The sequence below is a fragment of the Agelaius phoeniceus genome, chromosome Z (genome assembly GCF_051311805.1).
Source record: "Agelaius phoeniceus isolate bAgePho1 chromosome Z, bAgePho1.hap1, whole genome shotgun sequence".
In the NCBI taxonomy this organism is placed as follows: Eukaryota; Metazoa; Chordata; class Aves; order Passeriformes; family Icteridae; genus Agelaius; species Agelaius phoeniceus.
Genome location: NC_135303.1, coordinates 79,656,201 through 79,671,356, shown reverse-complemented (window position 1 = coordinate 79,671,356; position 15,156 = coordinate 79,656,201). Strand labels below are relative to the sequence as shown.

At 37.3% G+C, this 15,156-nt stretch overlaps 1 protein-coding gene across 4 annotated transcripts in view; it reads left to right on the top strand.

Moving 5' to 3' along the window:
• Positions 1-15,156, top strand: part of NNT (nicotinamide nucleotide transhydrogenase) — a 43,216-nt gene that overhangs the window by 14,591 nt on the left and 13,469 nt on the right. For all 4 annotated transcript variants that reach the window (XM_054651919.2, XM_077171624.1, XM_077171626.1 and 1 more), the window contains 10 exons: positions 480-671; positions 1,611-1,764; positions 2,654-2,815; positions 3,601-3,711; positions 4,442-4,587; positions 6,117-6,312; positions 6,898-7,131; positions 9,084-9,244; positions 10,158-10,337; positions 14,397-14,556. In XM_054651919.2, coding sequence (XP_054507894.2) covers positions 480-671; positions 1,611-1,764; positions 2,654-2,815; positions 3,601-3,711; positions 4,442-4,587; positions 6,117-6,312; positions 6,898-7,131; positions 9,084-9,244; positions 10,158-10,337; positions 14,397-14,556 — 1,696 coding nt within the window. The remainder of the gene's footprint in view (positions 1-479; positions 672-1,610; positions 1,765-2,653; positions 2,816-3,600; positions 3,712-4,441; positions 4,588-6,116; positions 6,313-6,897; positions 7,132-9,083; positions 9,245-10,157; positions 10,338-14,396; positions 14,557-15,156) is intronic.

The following is a 15,156-nucleotide window of genomic DNA, read 5'->3' as shown; positions in this document are numbered from 1 at the left end:
AGGCTACATTTTTACATACATGTGAACTCAGACGTATCTCTTGCACGGCTCTGAGGGAGTTCCCTTCACTCCAGTGGCATACAGAAACTTGTCTCCTGTCCCTGCCTTACAGAAAAACTGAGAAGATGCCAAGCATTAGGTGGATGGATCTGTTACCTGATTGCTTAAAGAATTTAGGTTCTGAGAGAATGTAGGATTTGGAGAAGACAAGGTCTTGCACCAATACGTCTTCCTCTCTGTGAAATCTTGTTGCTAATAGAGTTTAAGGTGTTGAATTGATCATGTTGGATTCTGTAGCTATTGTGAGTGATCTCCCTGACTTAGTAGGATCAGAGCTGCAGGTAACCAATTTAGTTGAGATTATAAACCGAGATAAATGATACAGTTTGGATAGATATCTCTAGAAGGATATACTGGAAGAGATGACGCTTTTTCAGAGATTGTACAAATCCTTATTATTTTACTTGGATTTTTTTCAGGGTGTTACACACATTGGGTACACAGATCTGCCTAGCAGAATGGCTACTCAGGCCAGTACCCTGTATTCTAATAATATTATCAAACTTCTAAAAGCTATTAGTCCTGACAAAGAGAACTTCTACTTTGATCCAAAAGATGACTTCGACTATGGGACTCTGGATCATGTTATTAGAGGAACTGTAGTAATGAAGGTGAGCCACTAAATACTCTATAAATACTCTCTTCTTAATTTGTGAGTACAGACCTATCATTTATAATTTCTGTCTCTTCAAAATGTGTTCAGAGATACTGCATGTCAGCAGATTTCAGAGGTGGCTTGGTGGAGCGTATGGGTAATGGTGTGTTTATTCAGCTGAAAATTCCTCTGTTTCTTTTTAGTCTTGTCTTCTTGTCAAGGTTAAACCTAATGTATTTACTAATGAAAAATAGGGAAAAAGATAAAGTTTGTGTGTTTCGTGTGATAAAAACATAGCTATTTAAAACATATTTGAGGCTTTACCAGACCAAAACATTCTTCCAGAAAAACATTCTTCCCTTTAAAAAAAAAGTGTTCCATTTATAGTAAGAGAGAAAAATGGTGAAACTAGAATACGCAAAAAATTGAAGCTTTATCAGAAAATAATAAAATAAAAACTCAGGGCATGGCATAGACTTCAGCTCTCCCAGGTCATTGAAGTGGTGAGTACAGCTCAGTGCTGATAGCTCCACAGAGGCCTGAAGATTAACAAGGAATGTGGGATATCATCCTTGGTTTCTATCGGAGGTCTGGAAAGGCTGTGATTACAGTTCACATCTGTAGCAGATTTTGTTATTTCCAAGACTTAGTTTTATTTTGCCTAGATGTTTTCCACTTAAGGAACTTTATCTCTGCTTTTCTCTTGTTTCTGCCCTGGAGCCTTGTGCTGTGTCTTCACCAGGTACTCTTGGACACTAATATCAAATCTTGTCTGAAGAATGTGTAAACCAGTATGATTAACTTGGTCATGCCTTGCAAACTTCTGCTGGTGCAGAAAAAGAGCCTGTTCCTGGGCATGGCTGTAGGATGTTAGCACTTGCCTGAATTGCAGGATCGAGAAGAAAAGTACTAAGCATATACCATGCTAGGCATAACTGTAAATGTCTCTTGTCAGGATGGCAAAGTGATTTTCCCAGCACCTCCACCAAAAAACATTCCTCAGGGAGCGCCAGTGAAGCAGAAGACTGTAGCAGAGCTAGAAGCAGAAAAAGCAGCTACTATTACACCTTTTAGAAAAACCATGACTACTGCATCTGTATACACAGCAGGTAGGCATCTTCCATAGCTGGAGAATCAGTGCAGGGTACTTCTCAGGGTATTTCTCAAGAGAAATACACTTCTCTTAGTATTTGGCTAATACTTTTGAATGACCCATCATCTAACTCATTTAATTGAATAGCTATTTGGGGAGCAATTGATTGGCTGGTGTATCCTGGTGCAAAATCAGTATAGTGTAAGAATTGCTTGAGAGGGAAAATAAAACTTCTGAAATTTTACCATAAGTATTTGACATTTCAATAAGTGCTGGTTCTCTGTATATACATGTGTTTGACTCTACTTAAATATTAGGACTCCTGCCAGGGACTGTGCCTCTACTTTGCAGCAGATTCAGTTCCATGGCTTTTGCTTTCTTCAGGTTTTACTGTATTGTGTGAGACTTAAAAGGCCACAGTCTACTGAAGTATTGGAAATAGGACTTTACTATGACAAATAAACATTGGCTCTTCATTTCATTTGTTACTCTCGGTGTATCAGAATTTTTGCATGAAGTAATTAATGAATTCAGTAATCTTAATTTTAATCCTTGTTCTTCATACATATGCTTTAATACATCCAAGCAATATCTCAACATAAGTGTGACTTCTACATTTTTTTTCTACAGAACAAGAGAGTGACAGGATTCAGTGTTGGTGTAGAAACCTATCTGTGCTGCATTGTGTCCATGTGTAACAATTATGTGTGGATTATATTTATGGCTTTATTTTCTGTTACAAAGGAAAGAAAGAACTTAGTGCATTTGAAAAAATTATCTCCCTGATTTTGAAACCAGTCCATGCGGAGTTTTGCTTTTGTGTCAGTACTAGGCTCCTGTTTTATACAGTTTAAATGTAAGAAGTCATTGAAAAGTTACAGAGCTTTCCTGTGCTTTCCTTCTAGGTTTAGCTGGTATGTTAGGGCTGGGCATTGTAGCACCTAATGATGCTTTCACACAAATGGTGACAACGTTTGGCCTCTCTGGGATAGTGGGGTACCACACAGTGTGGGGTGTGACTCCTGCTCTGCACTCCCCACTCATGTCTGTGACTAATGCTATCTCAGGTAAGTGGCTGTCACACAGCCTCTTGTTTTCTACTTGAAGCAGGCACAACTCCTTTTACCTGAATTAGTACAGCTGTGCATGTTTGAGTTTACTTTCATAAATAGCAAGGACACCTGAAACAATGTATTTCTGAGAGTATGATTTTTTCAAAAGAAAGGCAAATGTGATGTTTTAATTTATCCTTTTGATATCCTTTTAATTTCCCTAAGTAATTTTTACAATTGTCCTATTTGCTTAAAAGTTTGTTTTACTTGGAGTGATGCAGTCTCCTTTCATAGACCACATCTTTTCTCCCATCTCTTCAAAAGATTGCCCTGAAAATAACTAATCTTTCCTATTTTTTACATTCTTCTATTCATCTACTCAAACTATGTGTTTTGAGAGAGGGGAAAAAAGAAAATAAATCCTAAAATACCCATAAAATTCATAATTCTTATAAGTAAGATTTTATGTATCTGTGTTTGGCTATATGTGGATCTGCTTTGATTATTATGAACAAAGTTTTTTTTATTGAACAAGTACTTGGCTAATTCTGTGCCTGGGACACTGTTCTTCAAAACTACATTAATTTACTCGTTTTTTTTTTCCTTTTGAAGCATGTTTGTTTGTATTCCTAAAAAAGACTGTGGTTGTCTTCTTTTAAGCATTAATGTGTGAAGTAGCGGTCAAAATTTGAGTTGACTGATATTTGTCCAACAGTTGAAAGGAAAGTTCCTACAGGTGTAGAGCCTTTTAAGGTTACATAGTAACCTCTTCGAGTAACACTTTCATCTCCTCTAAATAGGTCTGACTGCAGTTGGTGGGCTGGTACTGATGGGAGGACACTATCTCCCTCAAGACATTTCCCAAAGCCTAGCAGTGCTTTCAACCTTTATATCTTCAGTCAATATTGCAGGTATGAATGTTAGCTTTTCTCCCAAGGATAACTTCAAGTACTAGTGTAATTTTTAAATTTCTTGTAGTTATTTAATTGTATAATTCCAGAAATACTAGTCTGAGAATAGACTCTGAGAGCATTTATCAATAAAAACCCATCAGCCCTCCAATTTTCACAGTAGTTATTGTAGATATTTTGCATACCCTGTGGAATAACCTCTTTTAGGAATTATTTAAATGTGCATTTTCCTTTCATAAATTTGGCTGGTGATTATATACAATATTTTTTCCTGTGTAACCCAAGGGGGGTAGTTGTAGAGGATTTGTACTTGTATTAATTTTCCTACTTGAAATACATACTAGCAGCATAGAATAAAATTCTGTTTCTTTGAGCTTCAGAAGTCCCAGCTTCAATAATAAAATGGCAACAAAGTGAGCAACGTGACTTAGAAATACTGCTTTTGCTAGAGCAGGTTGGGAAAAGAGTGCAGTCATAAACTAAGCTGTACCCTACAGTCAGTGCAGAGTATGGAGCTAGAACAATTCCTCCTTTTCTTCTGAAAAGGCTAAAAGAGACAGCAAAATCTAACACTGATTATGCCTTTGTTTCATGTAGTTTTCCAGGTTACTAGCTTTATTGGTTGCTGAATCATGTGGTAATATGGTATTACTAAATATTTCTCTTATAATTTGGTATATGCTTGATTTCAGATTTTATTTTTTTAAAATTGCTCCTTTACTTTGTCCAGGTGGCTTTTTAGTTACACAGAGAATGCTGGATATGTTCAAACGTCCCACAGACCCTCCTGAGTACAACTACTTGTACCTGCTCCCTGGTGGTGTATTTGTAGGAGGCTATGCAGCTGCTCTCAGCAGTGGCTATTACATTGAACAAGTAAGACGATAACTTCATGGCTCTTAGCCCGGTGCTCAGTGTTATGTTTCTTCATGCCTCTTCTGTGGAGGAGTAGATAACAAATAATCCAAGGTCTTTCCATCAGCTGCATGTTCCCACAAGGCCAATCTGAAGCTGATTAACTGTAAGCTTGCAGTCACATAGCTAACACACTTTAAAAGCTCTGTTGTTGTTTGGTTTTGTGTTAACATAGCAAGTGCTTTTATTTATTGGACTGTTTTCCTAAACTGCAGTCTAAATAATACAGTAACTTCAGAAATCAGACTTTGTTTTAAATGTTTCTGAAAGTTCAACTTGGCATGACAGTTAAAAAAGGATGGGATCAGTTTTCAGTGCAGAGGGATGTACAGGGATTTTACCTATAACACTTTTTATAGTAAACTTTTGTTTGCATTTGTTTTAATAGTAAGAAAAATCACTTTGTATTGCCTTGTGCATTTGGAAAAAGTGAATCCAAACATACTGTTATGGCAGAGGCTTGTAATGTATTTGTGTTTTGTCAATTATCTGGACATATATAGCTCAGTTCATGTAAGTTTGTTTATACTTTTAGCAAACAACAGTTACAGAATGCCACAGAATCATTAATGTAGGAAAAGACCTTTAAGATCATCAAATCCAGCTGTCAGCCTTGCACCATGGTCACCGCTAGACCATGTCCTCAAGTACCACATCCACAAGTTTTTTCGAACACTTCCAGGGATGGTGACTCCATCACTTTTCTAGGCAGCCTGTTCCAAAGTATGGCCTTGCTTTCCATGAAAAAAATGTCCTGATAGCTAATATAACCTTCCCCATGAACTTGAGGCCATTTCCTCTTGTCCTCTCACTTGTTACCTGGGAGATGAGACCAATTCCCACCTGGCTACAATCTCATTTTGAGGAATTGTACAGAGTAATAAAGTCTCCATTGATCTTCCTTTTCTCCAGACTTAACACCCCCAAATCCTTCCTCATCAGACTTGCGCTCCAGATGCTTCATCAGCTCAGTTGACCATCTCTGGACTTGCTCTTTATTGGAGTGAGAGGTCCAAAACTGGACATAAGATTCAAGGTGTGGCTTCTCCAGTGCTGACTACAGGGAAATGATCACAGTTTTACTCCTTCTGGCCACACTCTTGCTGGTAGTTCAGAACTATCAAAGCTATTTCTTAGTTCAAATTTGCCATAAACAAATTATGAAACTATCCCCATAATGAAGAGGACCATATAGTTTTGGATTTGTGTGCTAAAGGAAAGGTTGCTTCTGAACTGATGAGAAACATTGGTTTGGCTTTAGTTGATAGTCATTTTGCAGATAAAAAAGGGTCATCAAGGGAGGAAAAATCTTTATAGATATCACATTTTAATTGGCCAAAACCTCATCCTGTAAAGTTTCTTGACTTTAATTAAGAATTGTGACTTAAAGACATTCTGGAGAAATCAGTCATTTTGTGTAATTATCAGAGATGTTTTATAGCAATGCAATTTGTCACTACTTCATACTGATGTTTTTTCTTACTTTAAAGGTGATGTATCTAGGCTCAGGACTGTGCTGTGTTGGTGCCCTGGCTGGTTTGTCTACCCAAGGAACAGCTCGTCTTGGAAATGCTTTGGGTATGATTGGTGTTGCAGGAGGTTTAGCCGCAACTCTTGGAAGCCTTAATCCCACTCCTGCATTGTTGGCACAGATGTCAGGTGCAATGGCACTTGGTGGGACCATAGGTATGTGTATGATGAACTAACAATCTATATTCCATGCATGCATATGTGCAACCTGTATATACATAAAATACAGTATAGCTCCCAAGTGAATTGACTAACTGACATTTGTGGCTTGTGCAAAATTATTCGGTAACTGTGTGAACAAAATATTGTAACTGTCAGGGCTTTTGTTAATGCTTCACAATGTGATAAGGAATGTGCTGACTGAAAAGTGGGACCACATCATCTCTGATAGGAAAACTTGTGTCCAGAGGTAAATGATCTTGCCCAACTTTGTACTTCTGTTCACTTCCTGACCGAATACTGCGAAATTCTCTCTTTCACACTGTGCCTTGGTCACAGAAAACAATTAATTTCTCAATATTTGGTGAAGCTTCTTAGCACATGATATGCTTTAATCTTTCTATTTTTCATGATGCACAAAATTCACATGTGCAACCTTTGGTTCAATACCATAGGGATTTCTAGTTGGAACAGACTTGTGTATGTGTAATCATTGCACGTTGAACCATCCTGTACTAATTTCTAGCTGAACAGGTGGGCTGTGTTTTCTAAGACTTCCCTTCTGTCTTCAACTCTCAATAGGTTTGACAATTGCTAAACGCATCCAGATTACAGATCTGCCTCAGCTAGTGGCTGCTTTCCACAGTTTGGTTGGTTTGGCTGCTGTGCTCACTTGCGTAGCAGAGTACATGATTGAATATCCTCACTTCTCCGGCAACCCTGCTGCAAACCTCACCAAGATTGTGGCGTATCTTGGCACATACATTGGTGGAGTGACATTCAGTGGCTCTCTTGTTGCGTATGGAAAACTGCAAGGTGAGACCTGCTGAGAATTAAATATTTGTTAAAGGGTTTTTCTTCCCCCGGGATTTGGCTCTACTTTCAGACTGCTATGTAATTGGAAAAAAAACGTTGTATTTTGGACCAGGTAAAAGTTTAAATGTTTAATTTTTACGAGTGTACTTTTTTGTTTCTAATTCTGTTTAATTTGTGTACAGCTTTAATTATGAAAGATTGTCTTCTGTGCTTTGACATATTATTATTCATCTTGTCTAGAAATAAGTCTTGCTTTGGTGTTTAGACACTACCTGATGCTTTTTCTCAAATTAATTTTAATGAACTTTTATGATCACAACTTTGTATTTCTGAGCAGAATTTTGATTGAAACTCTCATGTTACTGTATTCAGTGAGCACTAGTAATACTTCTAGGATTTTGTTCTTAACACTGAAATCTTCATTAAGGTAGGCAGCCTGCAGTATTGAGGCTGCCTCACTTTAAACCATTCAGTTCACTGTCTATTTACCTATTGCACAGACTCCATGCTCCATGCCTCTTGCAGTTTTAGCAAATATGTTTTCTAAGTTAAATACTCACTAATTCCTGGTTGTTATGCATGCAAAGGTTTCTTTATTGCATTTATTTTTGGTTTTGTAAGGACACAGCTTTTGAGAAGCTGAAATAATACTTGTACTAAGAATTTTGGGCTAAGAGCTTCCTATTACTAATCCTGTTGTTAACTTTGCAATAGTTCCTTTGGGAAACATCTCTTTGCTTTCTTCAATGTTTGTGAGACCAGCCTTTGAAGGAGGAAATATGACAAGGATGGAAAGCTGTCTTCTCTAATAATCTTTTGAAGGATTTGTCAGTAGTATGTATTTCTGATGTATCTCTGCTAAGTAGTTACTAATTTATTTCCTCTGAGTTATTTTATCTCTCTCCATTGTATCTCCTCAGTGATTTGTGCGCATGTCCCTGGTAAACTTCACTGCCTGTTTGAGCCTGCTCTCCTATTTCTGTTTACTTTTTTCTCCCTTGCATTTTCATATCATCATAGTATGAAATATGAAGCTTGTCTGTATTAGCAAACTACTGATCCTATGGTATGGAAAAGGGTAGTAAGTGACACACTTTGACTCCCCTGGCTGAGATCGTCAGTTCATTCTTTCCCTTGAATTCAGCTTTTCTGAAATTTTTATGAGAAAATTAAAATGAATGAAATGAAATTAAAATGAATGAAATTAAAATGAATTTTAAATGAGAATTAATTTTTTTTCTCAAATCTAAATGAGACACTTATTTCTGATGTAAGTAATTACTGGGAAATATGCATTGTTTCAGCCCTTTGCCATGTGATTTGAAAAAAAACAAACCCTAGTATGAAATAAATATGATTGTCTTTTTGAACTGAATCACACAAATACTGAACTGCCTTTTCCCTTAAACTTTCTGCAGATGTGGGAAGCTGTGGGAGTTCTGTGTGACTGAGGGTAGTTGTGAAATTAATGCATTTGAAAATAGGAATGTTTTGTACTTGGTGTTACCTGTGTAGTCATATTTTTTTAAGCACACAGTTTTTGAGAGACTGAGATAATCCTTGTGTAGAAGTTCCAGCTAAAAGCTTCCTTTTACTATATGTCACATTCAACATACAAAGACCTGGAGATAAAGTGGAAGGGCTTTGTTGAAGGAAAAATAAAAAGGCTTTTCAAAAGGAAAAGATATTTTTCTAGCCATTCTGGAGCACTTCAGTGAAATAAGAAGTAAATACAGTTTAAAGAAGAATATTTGAGAATCTAGAGGAAGTTTGAATGTATTGCAGTTCTGAGTCAGCAGAAAATCTCAGCTTCAACTAACTTGTTTTATCTTCTACCCCTCCCTTTTTTTTTTTTAATTTTTCTTTTGCTGAGTTATTCAGTCTTCTCTGAACGTTAGCAACAGGCTTCCTTGAATGCACATTTTCATGTCTGAAAATGTGTTTGATTGCAGGTATCCTGAACTCTGCACCTCTGCTCCTGCCTGGTCGGCATGCATTGAATGCAGGATTGCTGGCTGCCAGCTTTGGTGGGATGATACCTTACATGCTTGATCCTTCTTACACCACGGGAATTACTTGCCTGGGTTCTGTGTCAGCACTCTCAGCCATAATGGTAAGTTGAGGAATTGTAGAAAGTGAAACAAGTTACAAAAGGAGTTTATTCTCCAGTCTGCAAGTTTCCTCTTTATGCATTATATTTTGCCATCCTGAGTCACAGTGAGCATGGTGCCTGCCTGTGTGGTAACTTGCAGTAATGAGTAGCAACTGACTTTTCTAGATCTAGGTGTAAACCAGAAGTGTTCCAGAGAACTGGAATGCATTTTTATACTTACTTTTTGCAGCTGCTGATTAATGAAGCTTTTTATACGACAGAGTGATGTTAGAGAAGACTTTTTAGAAAGCTAATCCCTAAAATACCTAAAAGAGCTCTGGATTTACAGATTATTATTATAACCTCTTGAGATGATGTCCTTGTATAACTTCTGCCATTCACCTACACCAGAGTATGCCAGTGTACGCCAGTGTTGCAAAATTTACCTTGAATATTGCCATTCTGTAAACTGAGTCCTGCAAGACTGTTCAATATGAATGCCATAATGGTATGAACAGTTCCATGGAGCTAGTAGGATAATTTTGCAAGTAAAAAAATGTGACTCAGCTGAGCATTAAATGGTGGGGTACCTTCCTGTCCTCTCTAAAAAGGCAGATTTGGTGAGTCCACTTCTCAGCCTGAATACCTACACTGACAATACTTGAATAGGCTCTAAGTAACTTGATAGTTGCTTAGAAAGGTTGTGGATGCCCCATTCCTGAGGCCAGGTTGGTTGGGACCCTAACCAACATGATTTAGTGGGTAATATCCCTGCCCAAGGCAGGGCAGTTGGGACTGGCTGATCTTTAAGATCCCTTCCAACACAAACCATTCTATGATTGTATATTTATTTTTCGGTGCTGCAGGCTGAGTGTCTTTTCTGAGTGTTCTCCTTAGTGATTGCTGACGTGAAGTATTTTCTTTCCTTCTCCAGGGTGTCACTTTAACAGCAGCTATTGGAGGTGCTGACATGCCTGTAGTTATTACTGTCCTGAACAGTTACTCTGGATGGGCTTTGTGTGCTGAGGGCTTTCTCCTGAACAACAACTTGCTGACCATTGTTGGTGCACTCATCGGCTCCTCTGGGGCCATCCTCTCTTACATCATGTGTGTGGTAAGAAGTCAATAGAAACTCTGCTTGTTTGCTGAGTAATGAAAAAGCTTTTTTAACCATGTTTTTTAGGAAGATAAGCCAATGGATCTCAAACTGTTAGATGTTTACAGACTAGAAAATTCTTGATTGAAACTGTTGGACTAGATGTCAGTAATTTTTTTTTGATTTGGTGAGAGACATATCTCAAAACTGAGGAAAGCCCTTGCATTGACTTAAGCATTAAGGATTTGAATCTGGGTTCAAAGTATGATTACTTGTGGTCAGCTATTTTTTTTCAGTCATACAGCTTCTGAAATGTGGTTAAATTTAAGCTAGATTTAATATGTAGCAGGAGCTACTTTAATAAGTGTGTTCGTTGGTTAGGCAGTGATTTACAGTTTGGTTTTTGGAGTGCAGAAAAGTGTGCCCTTTTCTTCAGAGCAGCTACTTTGGAGTACCACGGGGTGGCAGCAGGCCTGCACGAGTTCAGTGCTGTGTGTCAGCAAGCTTGAGCTTCATCTCGGTGTGAGTTGTATTGTGCTATTAGTAATGACCTCCTTTTCTCTGCAACATTTGTATAAAGGCCTTGTATTCAAAGATGGAGAGGTAATAGTTTAAAGAGAACAGTTTGCAGTGCCACAGCTGCCAACTTTCTCATTCTCTGTTGTGTAATCCTGCTTTGTTTCTGCCCCTGTGCTCTTGTGTGATCAGTGCCACTGATCTCCTGTCTGATGTTTTCCTCTGGTCAGCTCTGACAATCATCTTTTACTTCGTCTCCACTGATAAATAGTATTGTTACCATTTTAGGAATGTTTCAGTATCATTCTTTTTCATCATTCTTGAGGAAAAACTTCAGAAAAACTCATAAAGGTATTCTTGTAAAACTACATGAAAGTGAGTTAAAATTAACAATTCTAAGTATGAATTGCAAAGAATCTTGTTCCTTCTTGAGCATTTTCTGTCTCCATATGAAAAGGAAATCAAATTATGTAGCTCATGTATTTAGTTGTATACATTCAGGAATTTAGTCCACATCAGTGGAAAAATAGTGCTTATGGATTACACAAGTATAAAAACTCTTTTAAGAATCAAATTCTTGTAAACTTCAGGGAAAATGTGAACTGTTTGGTGTGTGTTTACCAGTAATCTATCTATACCTTCATTTTTGTTTTACTGTCTCTTTCCTTTCTTAATATTGCTCACTCTCTTAGCACTCACAAGAGAGTTTTGAAATACTTATAGAGTTGGTTGGAGGAACCTAGGTAAATAGGAAGCCTGGGGGAGTAGTTAGCAAAATAGTTAGGCAGTGACAGAGTGGCTTTCCCCAATGTTTCTCAGATTACAGGAAGTTTAGTTTTTGAGGTAGTGTCTAGAAATCTTGTGCTGCTTTATATAAGCTTAGACAACTGAAGTTTATCAACCAGTAAAATGAAAATTATTTTGTATAATTTCTGCACAGTAAGCAGAATAACATGCTCTTAGCCCAGAATTTTTCTTTTCTGCTATACTTCCTTTAATGGAAATCATTACTTTAGAAAGCATTGTTATAATCAGGGGATTCAGTATCATTGTCTTGAAGCTGCATTTCAGGAGAAGGAAATGCTCAAGACTTTCAATAAATTCTGCACTTGGTGTTTCAACCTGTGCTAATGAAGCAAAAGTTTCCCTTTCCCCTTTTTTTGTCCTTTTTTTTTTTCCTGTGGGTTTTAGGTTTTTTAGGGGGGGATTTTTTTGTCAATTTCTTTTTTTGGTTTTTTTTTTTTTTATTTTTTTGCTTTTTCGTTTTTTGGGTGGGTTTTTTTTTGTTTGTTTAGTTTGGTTTTTTGGATTTTTTTTTTGTTTTTTTGGTTTTTTATTTGGTTTGGTTTTTCCCCCCTACTTTTTAGTATGATTTCTGTCAAAACTAGTATATTTATTGACACTTACCTAATTATCCAAAGTCAGTCCAGCTAATGTTTTAAAGCCTCAGTTGATAACTGAGTTAAAGACAGGGAATTTAACTTCAAAAAGAAAAGGCCTGTACTGTTTGCTTATCCTGTGAATTGTGACTCTTTTAAGACACCAACACAATACATTTTATTCAGAACACTTGATTGTTAGCATGTCCTTGTCCCTCCTTTTTTACCCAGAGGGAATACTTGATGATTGCAATTCTGGTATTAGACTCATTATTGGATGCAGAAGAAACTTAAGGTTGAAGAGGAACCATTAACTGGGTTGATGAAACAGAGCAAGAGAGGGGACAAACTGTGTTAGTCTTACAAATTTTATGCTGACCATTCCTGTGTATACTAGCTGTGAACTTTCTGTGGGCACAGTGGAAGCACTTGCAGTTCTCAGGATTCAGGTATTTAATTTTCCCTGGACTGTAAACTCCTGACCATTGTTGTTATTTATCTGTGCTCAGCGTAGAGGGCTTTTTGCCACTTGTTGGATTATCAGTGAGTGATGAAGCTTGCACTTTATACCTCCATATTTGTGGTGTGTGGTGGTAAAGAAAGTGGAAGAGGCTACAGAAGAGTTTTCACACTGTCCCAGATATGTTGGTTAATGATTGCTTGATAAGGTCTTGGCTCTTCTCTGCCTTCCGCATTTTCTCTTGGAAGTTCTTGGCTCTTTGCAGTGGAGCCAGGCAAGGGTACTTCAATCTTATGCTTGCTTTTAGCTGTTTCTCAGATTTCTAGTAATATTTTATCTTCTTTTTTTTTCCCCCTTTGACTTGGTCTAACTGTTGTCTTTTGGTTTAGATATGTGTAGGAAGTGCTCTCCTCCCTGTAAGCTTGGCATGTGCAACATCTGCAGAGGGTATTCTTCTGTCTAGGCTGTCTTACCTGACACAACTGCTAAAATGTTGAGATAGATGCCAAAGGCAGTGCGTTCTCAGGGTATGTGAAATAGTGTGTGCTGCAGACAGTGAAAAATATTGATGTCACCATGTTTGTGTGCATCCCTTACAGTATCTGAAACAGTGAGGACTTCTCAGGAAAAACAGAAGTTCTAACATCATCATTTTACTTATTTGCTAGATAATAAATTTCAAAGAATGGCACATCTTCTGAGACTATAGTAAAAAAACTGTGAAGCTGCATGATTTGAAATGTCAGTGGAGAATGGACATCTGGAAGCACAATTTTGTGCTTCCTCCTACTTATATTTGTGACTCTCCAGATCCATTCCTAAATTTTGTCGTGGCTTCTCAGCTAGTACAGAAGATGTATGACTCATATGTGTAATTAAAGAAGCATTTTATCCTCTTCCTTTCCTGCTTCTAAAGTTTTTTCTCGCCTGCAGTTACAAGTTTTTCCTATTTCTAGTTATTGACAGATATTGCTTTGGGACCACAGTCACAAGCAGGCATGCCAAAGAAAGCATTTAGCCAATGGCTTTTCCTGGCTATGTGTCTAATGGAGCCAGATTTTCAGGGTGTGTTCTTCTCTTAAACATTCTAGTTAAAATCTCTTGTTTTCCTTTGGTGGTCAGCCAGTAAGTCAATGGCCCCCTTCAGTTCTTTACAATGTGGCTGGTTCAGTGCGACTGATTAGCTGCTTTTGTGTTTTCCTGTTTTGTTGCTGTAGCAGTTTTGCTTCAGTACTACCTGTAAGAGTTTTGTGGATTCCATGCTGTCATGGAGCAGTGCTGTGCTTACATGTTAAATTGGTTAAAAACTATGGAAAATATCTTGGAAAAATGTGTGTGTGTATATACCAATGTAAAAAAATTTTTAGAAACTCTGTCATCAAACATGCATTCTTTCATATTCTTCCCTTTTAAGAACAAAAAGAGACCAATATTTGCTATTTGCATAGTTTTGTTCTTTGTTTTTGAGAAATATTGGTGCTCTCCCACTATGTGTGTAATGTAATGTGTTCAAAGCTGATGTTTGGTGATGGCCATGGTAAACTGTTTTAAAGACCCTGTTTTAAGAGTCTTTGGATTATAAGAAGGCAAAACCAGCTTATAAAGACTATTGTCAGGAAGTCTTTAATATTTTCAGAAGTCTTTTTCAGAAGTTTTCTTTGTGGAGTCTCACCTTTATATTTGGATTTCATCTTTATATGACAAAACCATCCTATCTTTTAGGCTATGAACCGTTCCCTTGCAAATGTGATTCTTGGGGGCTATGGCACTGCATCAACAGCTGGTGGGAAACCCATGGAAATTACTGGAACTCACACAGAAATCAATTTGGACAATGCAGTTGAAATGATAAAAGAAGCTAATAGCATTATTATTACTCCAGGTAAGACTCTCTTGACTTATACAACAAGATGTTCAGAAGATGTGATTTAAAAAAAAATATCCCAACCAAACAAAAACACAAAACAAACCAAAAAAAGGTAGCAGCAAAGAGGTTGCAGTATGGCAGCAGCATATCAAATGTTGACTGGGCCCATGTGATTTGTTTTTGTTCCCTGGTCAGATATCATTCCCCTGTGCAGAGATGTGGGCCACTTCATTTTTCTTTGTGTATGTGTCCTCAAAGTTTGTCCTTTTTATTTGCATTTTAAATTCTTCAGAACAAAGACTATCTTTTGTAAATTAAGCTTACACCATAACAGCTGTACACAAAATTAACTGAATTCCAAGCACAACTACAGTACCAGTGGTACCAATTGTACCGACAGATCTGTTAAATCCTGAAAGACAGGATTTTGTTTACACTTCTCATGTACTTGTTCAATTCTGCATTTGTTTATGAAAAAGAAAGGCCAAAAACCCCCATCCAAAATGTAGTAAATATAAATACTATAATTAAAGTAAAAAAACCCAACCTGAAAACCAAAACCTGAATTGTCTGAAATGATTATGTTGGCTGTTCACATCATTTAGTAGTACATTC